Below are 12,376 nucleotides of genomic sequence, written 5' to 3'. Positions count from 1 at the left end.
TGCGGCCAATCTCCAGGCAGGAACCAAACTAGATTTGTGCCTAAAAGACATTATCAACCCCAAGCTCTGATGGTCTCGCCAATGTTATTACGTGTAAGACAATAAGCCCTCCATGCCTTTAGTCTGAAGACTCTGCCCACATCCTCCTTCTAAAGGTGTGCACCATTACTGCCAACCCACTCACTAGAGTTTCGGAAGTCAAATATTTTTTTAGCTTAAGTTTGTTCCCAACCAAACCTCCCTATACCCGAGCAGTTACATTCTTAACTTCCTCAAACAAATCTCTTAGGCCCCCTACACACAGGCAGAAATTCTGCGGCGGGCTTTCCTGCAGAATTTCTGCCCGTGGCCGCTGCCATAGGATTGCATGAGAAAACGCAATCCTAGGTAGACGGCCGCGATTTGTCGGCGTGAAATCACACGTGGAAAACAAACCGCGGCATGTTCTATTTCTGAGCGGGGATCGCAGAAGCCCAAACAGAAATGTCAGTGAAGAGCTCCCAGCCCCGCTCTGTGCATGCGCCAGCGGGGCATGCGCCGGCACATCACAGAGCTTCGGAGACACCAGGAGTGGGTGAGCCGCAGGCCTCTGCAGGGGGATGGGTCTGCATCCCGCTGCGAGAATTCTTGCAGCGGGATCCAACCCGGCCATAGGCAGGGGCCTTACTTGGTTGAGGTTATTATACACCTCTCCTAAAGCTTTTGTTCATTATAAAGGCTTCTGCTCAGACTTTCATTATCCATCACGCCAGTTCCTATTCACTTCATTGGCAACTTGGCCTGCAATACCAAATCTGGCCACTGTGGCAAGAACGGCGCTGTCTGCTTCCTGCAGAGATCAGCTGAGTGCATGAGCACACCGACCCAGCAAACAGCTGCTCGGCAGCTCAGCAAGAATCCTGGGTTGTTGATCTATTATTGATGGACTACCCTGAGGATTGGCCTATCAATAGTTTCCAACTGGACAACCCCTTGAAAAAAAAAAAATATATATATATATATATATATATATTGCATATACTTTGGAAACATGGACACAAATGAAGGCTGGCCGTTATTAGCAATGACAACTGACCCGGTTAGAAGCAGTGCCATCATTTTCAGATGCACAATAATGGGGCACGACATATCACATCAACCTGTGCTGTTGCACACATTGTATACCTTATCTGTGTTTATCAATAAAGTTATTAATTAAAAAAAAAAAAGTCAATGATGAAGAAGATCCATCAGCCGACGTCCAACACATAGCACTAATACGGTATAACACACTACGTCATAACCGCAGTGTAAGCGCATCCCGCACATATACTGAGCTAACAGCGGCCATCGAAGTTCTCTCTAGTATCTATATGGATCCGTCGCTGTAGCTTTACGACCCGCCCCTTTTCGTGACGTCATCCCGGCCAAGAGAAACTCGACCCTAATAGGCCCTCCTTCCATGTGAGCCGCCACGTTACGGCAAACGACTGACGTATTTCCTCCCGTGACGTCATGACGCCAGCTCTCACGTTTTCTATATAAGCCTCGCCTGCCCTCGTTTCCGCCTTTTTCCGGTGTCTTTAGACCCGACGGATTCAATCCCCCTCCATCCTTCTCCGGTGGAGCGTCCCCAAGCAAGCTACAACCATGACCGAGCAGATGACCCTTCGGGGTACCCTTAAGGGGCACAATGGATGGGTCACGCAGATTGCAACCACCCCACAGTTCCCGGACATGATCCTCAGCTCTTCCCGGGGTGAGATACATGTGCGGACGTAGTGAAGTATGGCGCCGGCCGGGTATATGTTGTTTGTAGATGCGGGCGGTGCAGGCGGCGGTGTGTGGGCTGTTCCTGTGTGCAGCGGCTGCTGGCCTCCGTACTGCTCTGTTATGTGCTGCTTCTCCTTCTGCGTCCCTCTTGTACGCCCCATCCTGCTGGGTTCCTTAAAGGGGGTGTCCACTTATAACTGCTGTGGCCTCTCAATATGGATGGCTGCCGCCCGGGACTCCAGTGATCGGCTGTGCACGGAGTTGTGTTGCTGCAGGAAGCAGACAGCTCCATACATTGTGTGGTGGCCTAGGTTGGTACTGCAGGCTGAGTCCTATTGAAGTGAATGCAGCCTGCAGTACCAACTGGAGCCACTGTGCAGTGTATATCTGCTACCTGTAGCTCAGTATACAGGCACTAGTCCAAGAATACAGTTGATTGCCTGGGGGTCCCAGGCGGCGGACCCCCTGCAATTTCTTGATGAGTTAGGGCTCATGTCCACGGGCAATTGTGCATTGCATTACAGCGCTAATCTGGCCGTGGGTAACGCTGTGCACGCTTTACATAGCGTTGCTATGGAAGATGCAGACCCCTGTCCACGAGCGGAGAATCATAGCGATTCTCCGCTTTGCAGGACTCAAATCGCAGCATGCTGCGATTCTCTGCAGTGAGCCTATATGTCAGATAGGCTCACCGCAAAGAACTGATGGCTTTCCCCATGGCGGAGTATTGCTGGCAATATTCCGGGATGGGGGAGCACTAAAAGGTCTCCGCAATTAGCCTATATTAATGATAGGCTTATCGCGGCATGTTGCGATTTTCATCACGTGAGCGGAAAATTGCTGATCCTCTGCTTGTGCAGTAGGCTGCGCTTTTCATAGTTATCCTATGGAAAGCGTCTCCTGTGAGCTTTGCGTGCGACTTATCGTCGTGGATCTCGCAATGACACCTTGCTCGTGGACAGGCAGCCTTATCCTGAGGCTAGCTATAAGTAGGGTAACCCCTTATAGAACAGCTTATTCTGTGCCTTAGGCCCAATTTCCACGAGCGGGTCAGATTCCCTGCGGATAAACTCAGCCTTGCCGCTGAGCTCTGCGTACCTGTAGTATTCTGGTGGCTGCAAACTGCGGATCCCTCCACTTCCGGGCTCGCTGTACTGCGCATGGTCCTCACAGCTCGCCATCAGACACGTGCAGTGCAGGTTTTTTTTGTTTGTTTTTTTTTTATTCCTGCTTTCCAGTGCAACGTCTGCAGTGTCAGCTGCAGGTATGCTGCGGATCGGACGACTTCCGTTGACTGTTGTGTTTTTAAAAAAAATAAAAAATTGTGGTATTTTATCAATTTAAAATTTAGTTTTGTTGCGAAACTTTCCTTTAAAGTTTGTTTTTAACTAATTTTTTGTCCCTGAAGTGGGTTTGAAGATGTGATCATAGGATCGCTAGGATAGTACACTGCATTACTTATGTAGTGCATTCTACTAAGCCTATGACAGCACAAGGTTTAATAGGCTTGGTTACATGGCAGACTTGGAGGCCTTTGTTGGACTTCCAACTGCCATGGGAGCCCATTGGTACTTGGCAATTGCACAGACTAGCCTGAGGTTGCAGTAAATAAATGTTAGCGCTCATAGTAGCCCCCATGCTCATCAGTGTCTCATGTTGTATTGCGTATTACTTATCATATGACTGCCCAGTCGTAATACAATGTAGACATGCTGTATAATATATGCTGTAGTGTATATTACATTAACAGTTTCCTTTCCATTCTAGACAAGACTGTCATCATGTGGAAGCTGACTCGTGACGAGACTAACTACGGCGTTCCTCAGCGCGCTCTGCGTGGGCACTCCCACTTCGTCAGTGATGTCGTCATCTCCTCTGATGGGCAGTTTGCCCTTTCAGGCTCCTGGGATGGGACCTTGAGGCTGTGGGATCTCACCACGTAAGTGGTGTGCTGGATGGGTATCCTCTGAGAGGGAGGGGTGTTTTGACGTGGGCACTCACATGCTTTATCTCCTCAGTGGCACAACCACAAGGCGGTTTGTGGGGCACACTAAGGATGTCCTCAGTGTGGCCTTCTCTGCCGACAACCGGCAGATCGTGTCGGGGTCCCGAGACAAGACCATCAAGCTGTGGAACACTCTGGGCGTGTGCAAGTACACCGTGCAGGTAAGGAAGCTCTCTCTCCATTGTATCATGGCTTATTTGGTCCTTATGATTAGAACAACTACCCTGAGTGTTTCCTATGGGAACAATATCAAGTAGGCTGACAATCCTGCAATTATGATGGGACCATGGAAGCTGCGGTACGCTGCACCCCTCAGTACTTGTATAAAGAGGGCAGCTTAAAATGCCTTTTTTTTTCTCCAGGAAGAATCTCACTCAGAATGGGTTTCTTGTGTCCGTTTCTCACCAAACAGCAGCAATCCAATCATTGTATCCTGCGGCTGGGACAAGATGGTAAAGGTGAGTCGGGGTAGGTGTGGGGCATCATGTAGAGTTTATTTTTAAATGTATAAAAAATTGTGCCATTACAATTGTGTAATGAAGACTGTAATAGGATCAGTTTAAGGCCGGCTGCACACAGCCATGACGGGCTCTGCCGTGGAATTCCACGGCGAAGCCCGTAACGGCGCCCCCCAGAGACCCCCCAAACTTACCTGCGAAGCTGGTGTCCTCTCTCCCGCATGACACTTCGACGTGATGCGGCCGGCCGCATCATGTGACGCGGTAGGCGTGGAAGCGGTTTCACGCTACCTTCTGCTGTGCTACAGCGGAAGATAGCGTGACGGACAGCTTCCATTGACTGCAATGGAAGCCATCCGCGCGTACACCCGCGGCAAATAGAGCATGCCGCGGGTGAAGTCGGGTGATTTCACGGTGCGGAATTCCGCAGTGGAATTCCACACCGTGAGCCCTGAGCTATTAGGTTCAATAGATCCATGAGCTATTAGGTTCATCAGGTCCATGGGAAGGAGGCCTAAATGGGTTGTGGAGAGAATCTTTTTCCTTTTTTTAATTTTGCATCGCTGCATTCAAAGACCCATAACACATTTTTTTGTTGATGAAGCTGTAGTTTTTATTGGCACCATTTTTTTTTTTTCAAATCCCTTTTGTGTTTTTCTTTGGAAGGCAAAATGAACAAATAAGTATTGTCTTTTTTATCTTGCATTTGCTGTGTGGTATAATTCACTACTATGGTATTGCATTATACTGCACCCCTTCTCATTTTCTTTTCCTCCTCACTTTCTCAAAAAAAAACAAAACTTTAACATGGCAACATGAGGGCTTGTTGTTTTTTTTTTGGCATGACTTAAAGGGGTTGTCCCGCGAAAGCAAGTGGGGTTATACACTTCTGTATGGCCATATTAATGCACTTTGTAATATACATCGTGCATTAAATATGAGCCATACAGAAGTTATTCACTTACCTGTTCCGTTGCTAGCGTCCCCGTCGCCATGGTGCCGTCTAGTTTCAGCGTCTGATCTCCCGATTAGACGCGCTTGCGCAGAAGGGTCTTCTCTTCGGTCTCGGCACGAGCGGCGTTCTGGCTCCGCCCCTCTTCTACGCATCATCGCGTAGCTCCACCCCGTCACGTGTGCCGATTCCAGCCACTCAGGAGGCTGGAATCGGCAATGGACCGCACAGAGCCCACAGTGCACCATGGGAGAAGACCCGCGGTGCATCGTGGGTGAAGATCCCGGCGGCCATCTTGGCTGCAAAGAAGAAATAAGCTGCAGAGACGGGATTCAGGTAAGTAAAATTATATATATATTTTTTTATCACGTCCCTTGGGTTTGTCCCGCGCCGAACGGGGGGTCTATGGGGGGGGAAAAAACACGTTTCGGCGCGGGACAACCCCTTTAAGATAAGTTTTCCAATACATTACATGGTATCATACTTTTTTTTTCTAATGATAAAACTTATTACATTTTTCTTTTTCTTTCATCCCCCATTGGGAAATTAAACTTGTTCCTACTATGGAAATGCATCATACCACTTTCTGGCAGGCATTTTATCAAGATGTGCCACAGGCACACCTTCATAGGCAGCCATTTATGGCAGTCCAGGAGTCCTTTAGAAGGCCCCAGACTGCTATGTCAATGGTGCACATTGGGAAGGGGGTAAAATACTGTACAATGTGTTAGTGAATAGTCCAAAGTCCTTGCATGTCTTCTAGATGCTCTCTGCCGTTATATCCGGCTGTGATAGCTTGCTGTATTCTAACTTTGCTTATCTTAATTTCAGGTTTGGAATTTGGCTAACTGCAAATTGAAGACCAACCATATTGGCCATAGTGGCTACCTGAATACTGTCACTGTGTCTCCTGATGGATCACTGTGCGCCTCTGGAGGCAAGGTGAGGGGAAATAGTAGAATGTGTGGATTCTCGTGATTTATGCCAATGCCCATGTCCAATTGACATGTCTGAAACATCTGATGGGACTCTACCACATGATCTGTGACTGGCATCAGATTTATACTGTGGATTTGCATTGGTAGTTGCCATAGATGTGGGCCGATATCCCAATATAGATTTATTCTGTTTATATGCAATACAGTGCAAAGTCCCATTTGTATGAATAAAAGGTAGATTTTGTATATATTCCACAGCAAACATCGAATACTCATCTGAATTCAACTTTAGCAGTTAGGATAAATTGGTCATTCAACATTCCTGTGCTTACATGTGTCTGGAGTTTGTTGATGCTCTTCATGTATGTTGGGTTTGTTCTGGATTATAACTACTGGTAACCTGTGGATATAAATGGTTAAAGGTAACTTCATGCAGAGTTAGTTGATCGGTCAGCACTTCAAAGGCTTACTGTTGCTAAAAAAAATTGTATCTGCTGTGGGCATTGCTGATGCAGTCTTACATAAATCATACACTAGACTTCTGAGTGACGAGACAGTTGGATAAAGTCGGACATACACACTAGGTAGCCAAAAATGTTAAACTACCGTGTCCTGTATACTCCATGTGTATTGCCAGAGTTGTCAGCTGATTATCTAATGTGTTACCAGTCTGACACGGACCAGCACGGTTTATAAAATTGAATACATATAGTAAATTTTTGATTGACCCAAGTCCTCTCCTAGCATGTTGGGGATATCGAATGCATTCAGACGCTGACCGTGCCTTAATTTTCTTACAATAGTACTTGATGCTAGTTTGGTAAAATCAATGACCTGCAGCTCTGACATGTCATTTTCTTCATGGATTGTGATATGTCGCACTTGTAAAACAATGCAGTGAAGCCATGCTTATCAGTAGTTTTTGGAGCGTTGGTGCTTTTGCTTACTGATGCAGAACTGCAGCTCCTGTCCACTGATGGCCAAGCCTGCGGTTAGGTCCTTATGTGTACTTGCAGGAGGGCGGACACGAGATCTCCCTGTTTGCATGGGATTTATTAAGTTAATTGTGTTCTAGTGGGATAATGGATAATATAGTCCCATTGAAAACTGAAAATGAGCGATCTCTGCAGTGCTGTGGAATATGTTGGCGCTCTATAATGTACAAAATACATATATGCTCTTCCCTTCATTTACCTTTTTGCCTTTTCTGTTTCCAGGATGGACAAGCCATGTTGTGGGATTTGAACGAGGGGAAACACTTGTACACCCTGGACAGTGGAGACATCATCAATGCCCTCTGCTTCAGTCCCAACCGCTACTGGCTGTGTGCTGCCACAGGGCCAAGCATCAAGATCTGGGTATGGGGTACAACTCATTGACTAACTTTTGTCTAGTATAAATCTCAACCCTCACGTAGCTCTCCCACCACTCCTTACAATTTAGGTGGGACATACAATCGCATTACTGACTTTATAAGGCCTCGAAGAAAATCAGATCCGCTGCGGATTTGTAACGCTGATTTGGGCTGCGGATGCACTGTAATTGTCTTTTATTTTTCATGCGGGAGATCAATTGAGCTATGTGCTCTGAGCTCCCGCACACGTGATCCGCACCTAAATGGAGCATGTCCATTTTTTTTTATGATCCAGATATTTTTAAATTCACTTTTATTGACCATCCGTGGGTATTTATCTACCCGCGGGTGGTCAATGCATTTCTATGGGGTGCGGATCTGCGTGTGGGAAAAACGATCCAGATTTTAATTCTTAATTTGCCTGTGGACATGAGGCCTAAGAGGGTGCTTTCTCCTTGCCATGATGATTTCTTATGCCAACTGATGCTCCTTGCTGAAAATCAGAGGCTGTTTCTGAGCAATACATGAATTCTCAATGTAACTTCCCCCCCCCCCCCCCCCCCCAAGCACTTCAGATTTTTGCTAACACTTCTGCACTTTTTGTTTTTAAGGATTTGGAGGGCAAGATCATTGTGGATGAACTGAAGCAGGAGGTGATCAGTACAAGCAGTAAAGCAGAGCCCCCACAGTGTACTTCTCTGGCCTGGTCAGCAGATGGACAGGTAATGGCCTTAAATATAATTTACAACCTAGTCTAGCACTGCATATAGCTTTCCTCTGGGGAAATGCTGGACTACATAACGGCAGCCGGACAGAACCATCATGGTCAGTGGATTCTGTCAGCACCATTCAGGGCTAGAAAAGGTCGAGTCTGTTCAGTTCTAAAAACGCTACGAAACAGACCGCACAGTTCAGCACTAGTGATCAAGCACCAAGCTGTAGATATTGACCCATTAAGGACCAAACTCCTTACAATTTAGGTGGGACATGCAAACACATTACTGACTTTATAAGAGGGTGGTTTCTCCTTGCCATGATGATTTCTTATGCCAACTGATGCTCCTTGCTGAAAATCAGAGGCTGTTTCTGAGCAATACATGAATTCTCAATGTAACTTTTTTCCCTCTAAACCCTTCAGATTTTTGCTAACACTCAGCGCTATGTAGCGAATAGAGGAAGCGGATGTACAATTTCCTGTGGGATCGCTGGGAACCCCTGCTTGGCAGAGCTTGCAGGGTCTTGGCCATCCTCAGTCCAGCTCTGCCGGTGACTTATCGCTATATAGGAATGTTTTTTCCCTGTAACGTTGGCTTATATGGATGGTCCAGTTACAGTGGAAATTACCCACCGCCTACACCAACCTAAACTATCACCATCTGTCTTGTAATCAGAAACTATACAGATTATCAAAACGTCCAAAAAAAATTACCCCTTACTGACTTTATAGTGTAGCAATATTTTCCTAGGTATTTTTATAAACTTTTTGTACACATTAATGATTCACAAAATTCTGTGAAAAAAGGTATTAAAAAGCCTTATGTATCACAGGGGGAAAAACTCTCAAAAAATTGGCAGCCTAAGAAAAAATAAAGCCATAAAACCAACACATGCAAAAATTACTTGTGTCTGGTCCTTTTAAAAAAAATGTTCAAAAATTCATGCTTTTCGATTAGCAGCTGGTTGAATGGTACAATAACTTGAGATACAAGTGTCTCTCTCCACCCTCCCAATATAAATGCCTATTTCTTAATAAACCAGTATTGCCATCAGTTTTGTTCCTCACTTCATTTTCTTGCTCTTTGCAGACACTCTTTGCTGGATACACAGACAACTTGATCAGAGTCTGGCAAGTGACCATCGGCACCCGTTAAGATGTTTTCTGGAAACAGGAAAATGGAGACCTTTTGTTTGTAAAGTTGCCACCTAATGCTGCTTGTGCAGTACGGAGTCGTCTTAGAGAACCAGCCTATGACTCTAATAAAAATTGCTATAAAACTATACAGCCCGTGTGCCTGTATTATGTGGCTCTATCGGAGTGATATTAATCTAACGATACTGGAGTAACAGGCCAATCTTCCAAAGGCATGGTGTCTTAGATATGCCATATTTTGCTTTCTGGGGTCTGAAATCTACTGAAACACAGAACAAAGAAGTTTCAACCATTGCTCTGGCTGTGCAGGAAGCTGCAGCGCAGCCCCATTTAAAGGGAACCTGTCATCTTGGAACAGCACCATAAACTAAGTTATGATTCTGTTTGCATTGGTGACGGGTAGCTGGCGGATTTATTTTTTATGCACTCCATTTCTTGCTCTGTCCACCAATAGTCTCTGGGCAGCGCGAAAGTCTGATCCTTTTCAGTTTATGGTGCATGCTGTCCCATAGACTTCCATGGGAGAGTTGTGCACAGTCTGAAGTCATATTTTTGTGCTGAATGGGAAAGTGGGAGAGTATAAATTAGTTCCCCCAACCACCAACATAACTTAGTTTACAGTGCTGCTTGACTGTTTCCCTTTAAGGACCTGTGGACCCACATGCCCAGGGTACACTAAAAATAAGACTTGGCTTGAACCGCACTTGCAGTTTTTAGGTTTTTTTTTCCTTCCCAAAGTGAAGGGTGTATTCTAAAACAATATCTTCCCTTTACACTTTTCTTTTTGGATCTACACTCTCCTTTAGTAAAATACAGCATATTAAAAGGATTTTTCTGGAAAATTTTTAAAGGGTTTTGTATGGGAAGAAAAATTCTAGCTACTGGGCCCCTGCATAAAGTAAAAGTATACTTGCCTCTCCTCCAGGCACAACTGAGCAGCTCCCATGGTGCTGACTTCTGCCTGGCCATGGGAGCTGCTTAGCTGCATCTGGGAGAAGGGGAGTTTGCTTAGTATACTTTTTTTTGCCCTTCCACCATGCCAGTGGCTAGAAAATTAACAAAACTCTTAAGTTTTGCCATTTACTTGACTGGTTATCAGATAATTGGTTGGGGACTTGCCGATCAGTTGATTCCTGGTGCTGCTGTTACTATGGTCAGTAGAGGAAGCCGAAAGAGCTGTCCATAGTGCAGTGGCCTGGGTTGGTACTGCAGCACTGCTTCAACTGAATTCAATGGGAGCTGCGCTTTCTGCTTCCTCCACGGACTATAGGGACAGCGACACCGGGAATCAGGTGATTGGCAGGGATCTGAGCAGCGAGTCCCCACAATCTGGTGACTTGTCCTCAATAGCGAAACTCAACGTTCCAGAATACCCCTTTAATTGCAGCCTAATATTTGTCTTGCCTTCTGTATTTAGTCCAGGTATGGAATTTGCTTCAGTTTCTGTGCATCTTCCACAGAGTTCCTTAAACAATGGGAATGAAGGATTTATACAGAAGTTCACAAGACATGCATGAACAGAAGCACAGCAGCTGGGATCTTTTGGAGGCCATTTGGGTCTTGTGTAGCATATCTGTCACTGTCATGGCTTCAGTTTATTGCAGGTGCCATAAAGTGTGAAGAAATCTCAAGCTAACCTATAGGTGGCATGCAGATGTGATATCTTTACAAAGTTGCAATTCCTCTGTCTAAACCACACCACCTTGACTCAATGAACAAAATGTTTGTTTTTGCATACACTTAATACATTAGTTTATCTAAAATATTACATTTTTTCCCCCTTACAAATGTCAAACAATAGAACTGTTGGACCAATATCTGAAAGAGCAGTCCCTAAATGACATACCATGTACAATATGCTGGTTGACTCTTGGGTGTAAAGAATAAGCCTTTATTTAGAAAAGTCAATAGTAAAGCAAATGTTAGGGCTTTTAGCATTTGTCAATTCCAATCATTGGAGACGATAATGGCACTGCAGTTAGTACTATTGTAGTAACAGCAATTAGTGCAACAGCTCACAATTTTTATTTAAGTGCTCTTAAAGATGTGAACCTAAAACTTGGGTGACTTTTCACAATAGACTGCTATGTGTATATAGTGAATACCCTTAATTCTGGCCATTATGAGTTATTTATTGACTTATCACCAGTTCACCTTGAGTTGCAGTATGTAGACTTGTGATGGCTCCCATTCACAGCACACACAAAAAATGGGTCCTGCTTCCCTATCTCATACACAGAAGCAACATTATACAGCAGTACTGAGCAGTGGAGATGTCATTTCAGATCTAAGATTCAATACTTAAAGGGAACTGATCATTGCCTAGGAGCACCATAAATTTAGGGCTAATGCTCAGACGGATTATCGCTGTGGAAATCGTGGCCAGACACCTGCCACGATTTCCTCAGCAATAACCATCCATAGGCATGCTATGATAAATGATTCTCCCCTGCCCACAAATGGAAATGGCCTGCGATTTTCTGCTTGCAGAGGAAAAAAATCACAGCATGTTCTAATTTGTGTGGAAAACCGCACAGCGGCTTCCATTGAAGTCAATGGAAGCAGTCAATCCCACGATACTTCTGCTTTGAGCACAGCAGGAAGTCGCGTCATGTGCTGCACTGCACGCCAGCAGAAACACTCAGTGTGTCTAGTGTCTCTGGGGGGGGGGGGGGGGGGTGCCGTGTCTGATTCTGCTGCGATATTCCGCAGTAGGAATCTGACCCAGCAGTGGGCATTAAAGGGGTTGTCTCACGCCGAAACGGGTTTTTTTTTATTCAATAGGCCCCCGTTCGGCGCGAGACAAACCCAAAGCATGGGTTAAAAAAAAAAAAAAAGTATTACTTACCCGAATCCCCGCCCTGCGGCGACGACTTTCTTCCTTTACCAAGATGGCCGCCGGGATCTTCACCAACGATGCACCGCAGGTCTTCTCCCATGGTGCACCGTGGGCTCTATGCGGTCCATTGCCGATTCCAGCCTCCTGATTGGCTGGAATCGGCACACGTGATGGGGCGGAGCTACGAGGACCAGCTCTCCGGCACGAG

The 12,376-nt window shown here is 45.7% G+C and overlaps 1 protein-coding gene across 1 annotated transcript; it reads left to right on the top strand.

Moving 5' to 3' along the window:
- The first annotated feature begins 1,540 nt into the window (after nt 1-1,540).
- Nucleotides 1,541-9,457, top strand: RACK1 (receptor for activated C kinase 1). Its single transcript, XM_066608298.1, has 8 exons — nt 1,541-1,738; nt 3,520-3,691; nt 3,771-3,918; nt 4,120-4,215; nt 5,999-6,109; nt 7,323-7,463; nt 8,071-8,181; nt 9,265-9,457. The coding sequence occupies exons 1-8, from the start codon at nt 1,630-1,632 to the stop codon at nt 9,328-9,330; spliced, it is 954 nt and encodes a 317-aa protein (XP_066464395.1). The 5' UTR covers nt 1,541-1,629; the 3' UTR covers nt 9,331-9,457.
- Nucleotides 9,458-12,376: the final 2,919 nt, after the last annotated feature.

The sequence above is a fragment of the Eleutherodactylus coqui genome, chromosome 6, assembly GCF_035609145.1.
Source record: "Eleutherodactylus coqui strain aEleCoq1 chromosome 6, aEleCoq1.hap1, whole genome shotgun sequence".
NCBI classification, from domain to species: domain Eukaryota; kingdom Metazoa; phylum Chordata; class Amphibia; order Anura; family Eleutherodactylidae; genus Eleutherodactylus; species Eleutherodactylus coqui.
The sequence above is the reverse complement of the archived record's forward strand: the minus strand, read 5'-3'. Positions and strand labels throughout refer to the sequence as shown.

Bases quoted from the DNA above. Each gene is read 5' to 3' on its own strand.
- RACK1 (XM_066608298.1), top strand. From the start codon at position 1,630: ATGACCGAGCAGATGACCCTTCGGGGTACCCTTAAGGGGCACAATGGA. The intron at 3,919-4,119 runs GTAAGGAAGCTC...TTTTTTCTCCAG, and splicing joins TGTGCAAGTACACCGTGCAG to GAAGAATCTCACTCAGAATG. The intron at 8,182-9,264 runs GTAATGGCCTTA...TGCTCTTTGCAG, and splicing joins CCTGGTCAGCAGATGGACAG to ACACTCTTTGCTGGATACAC.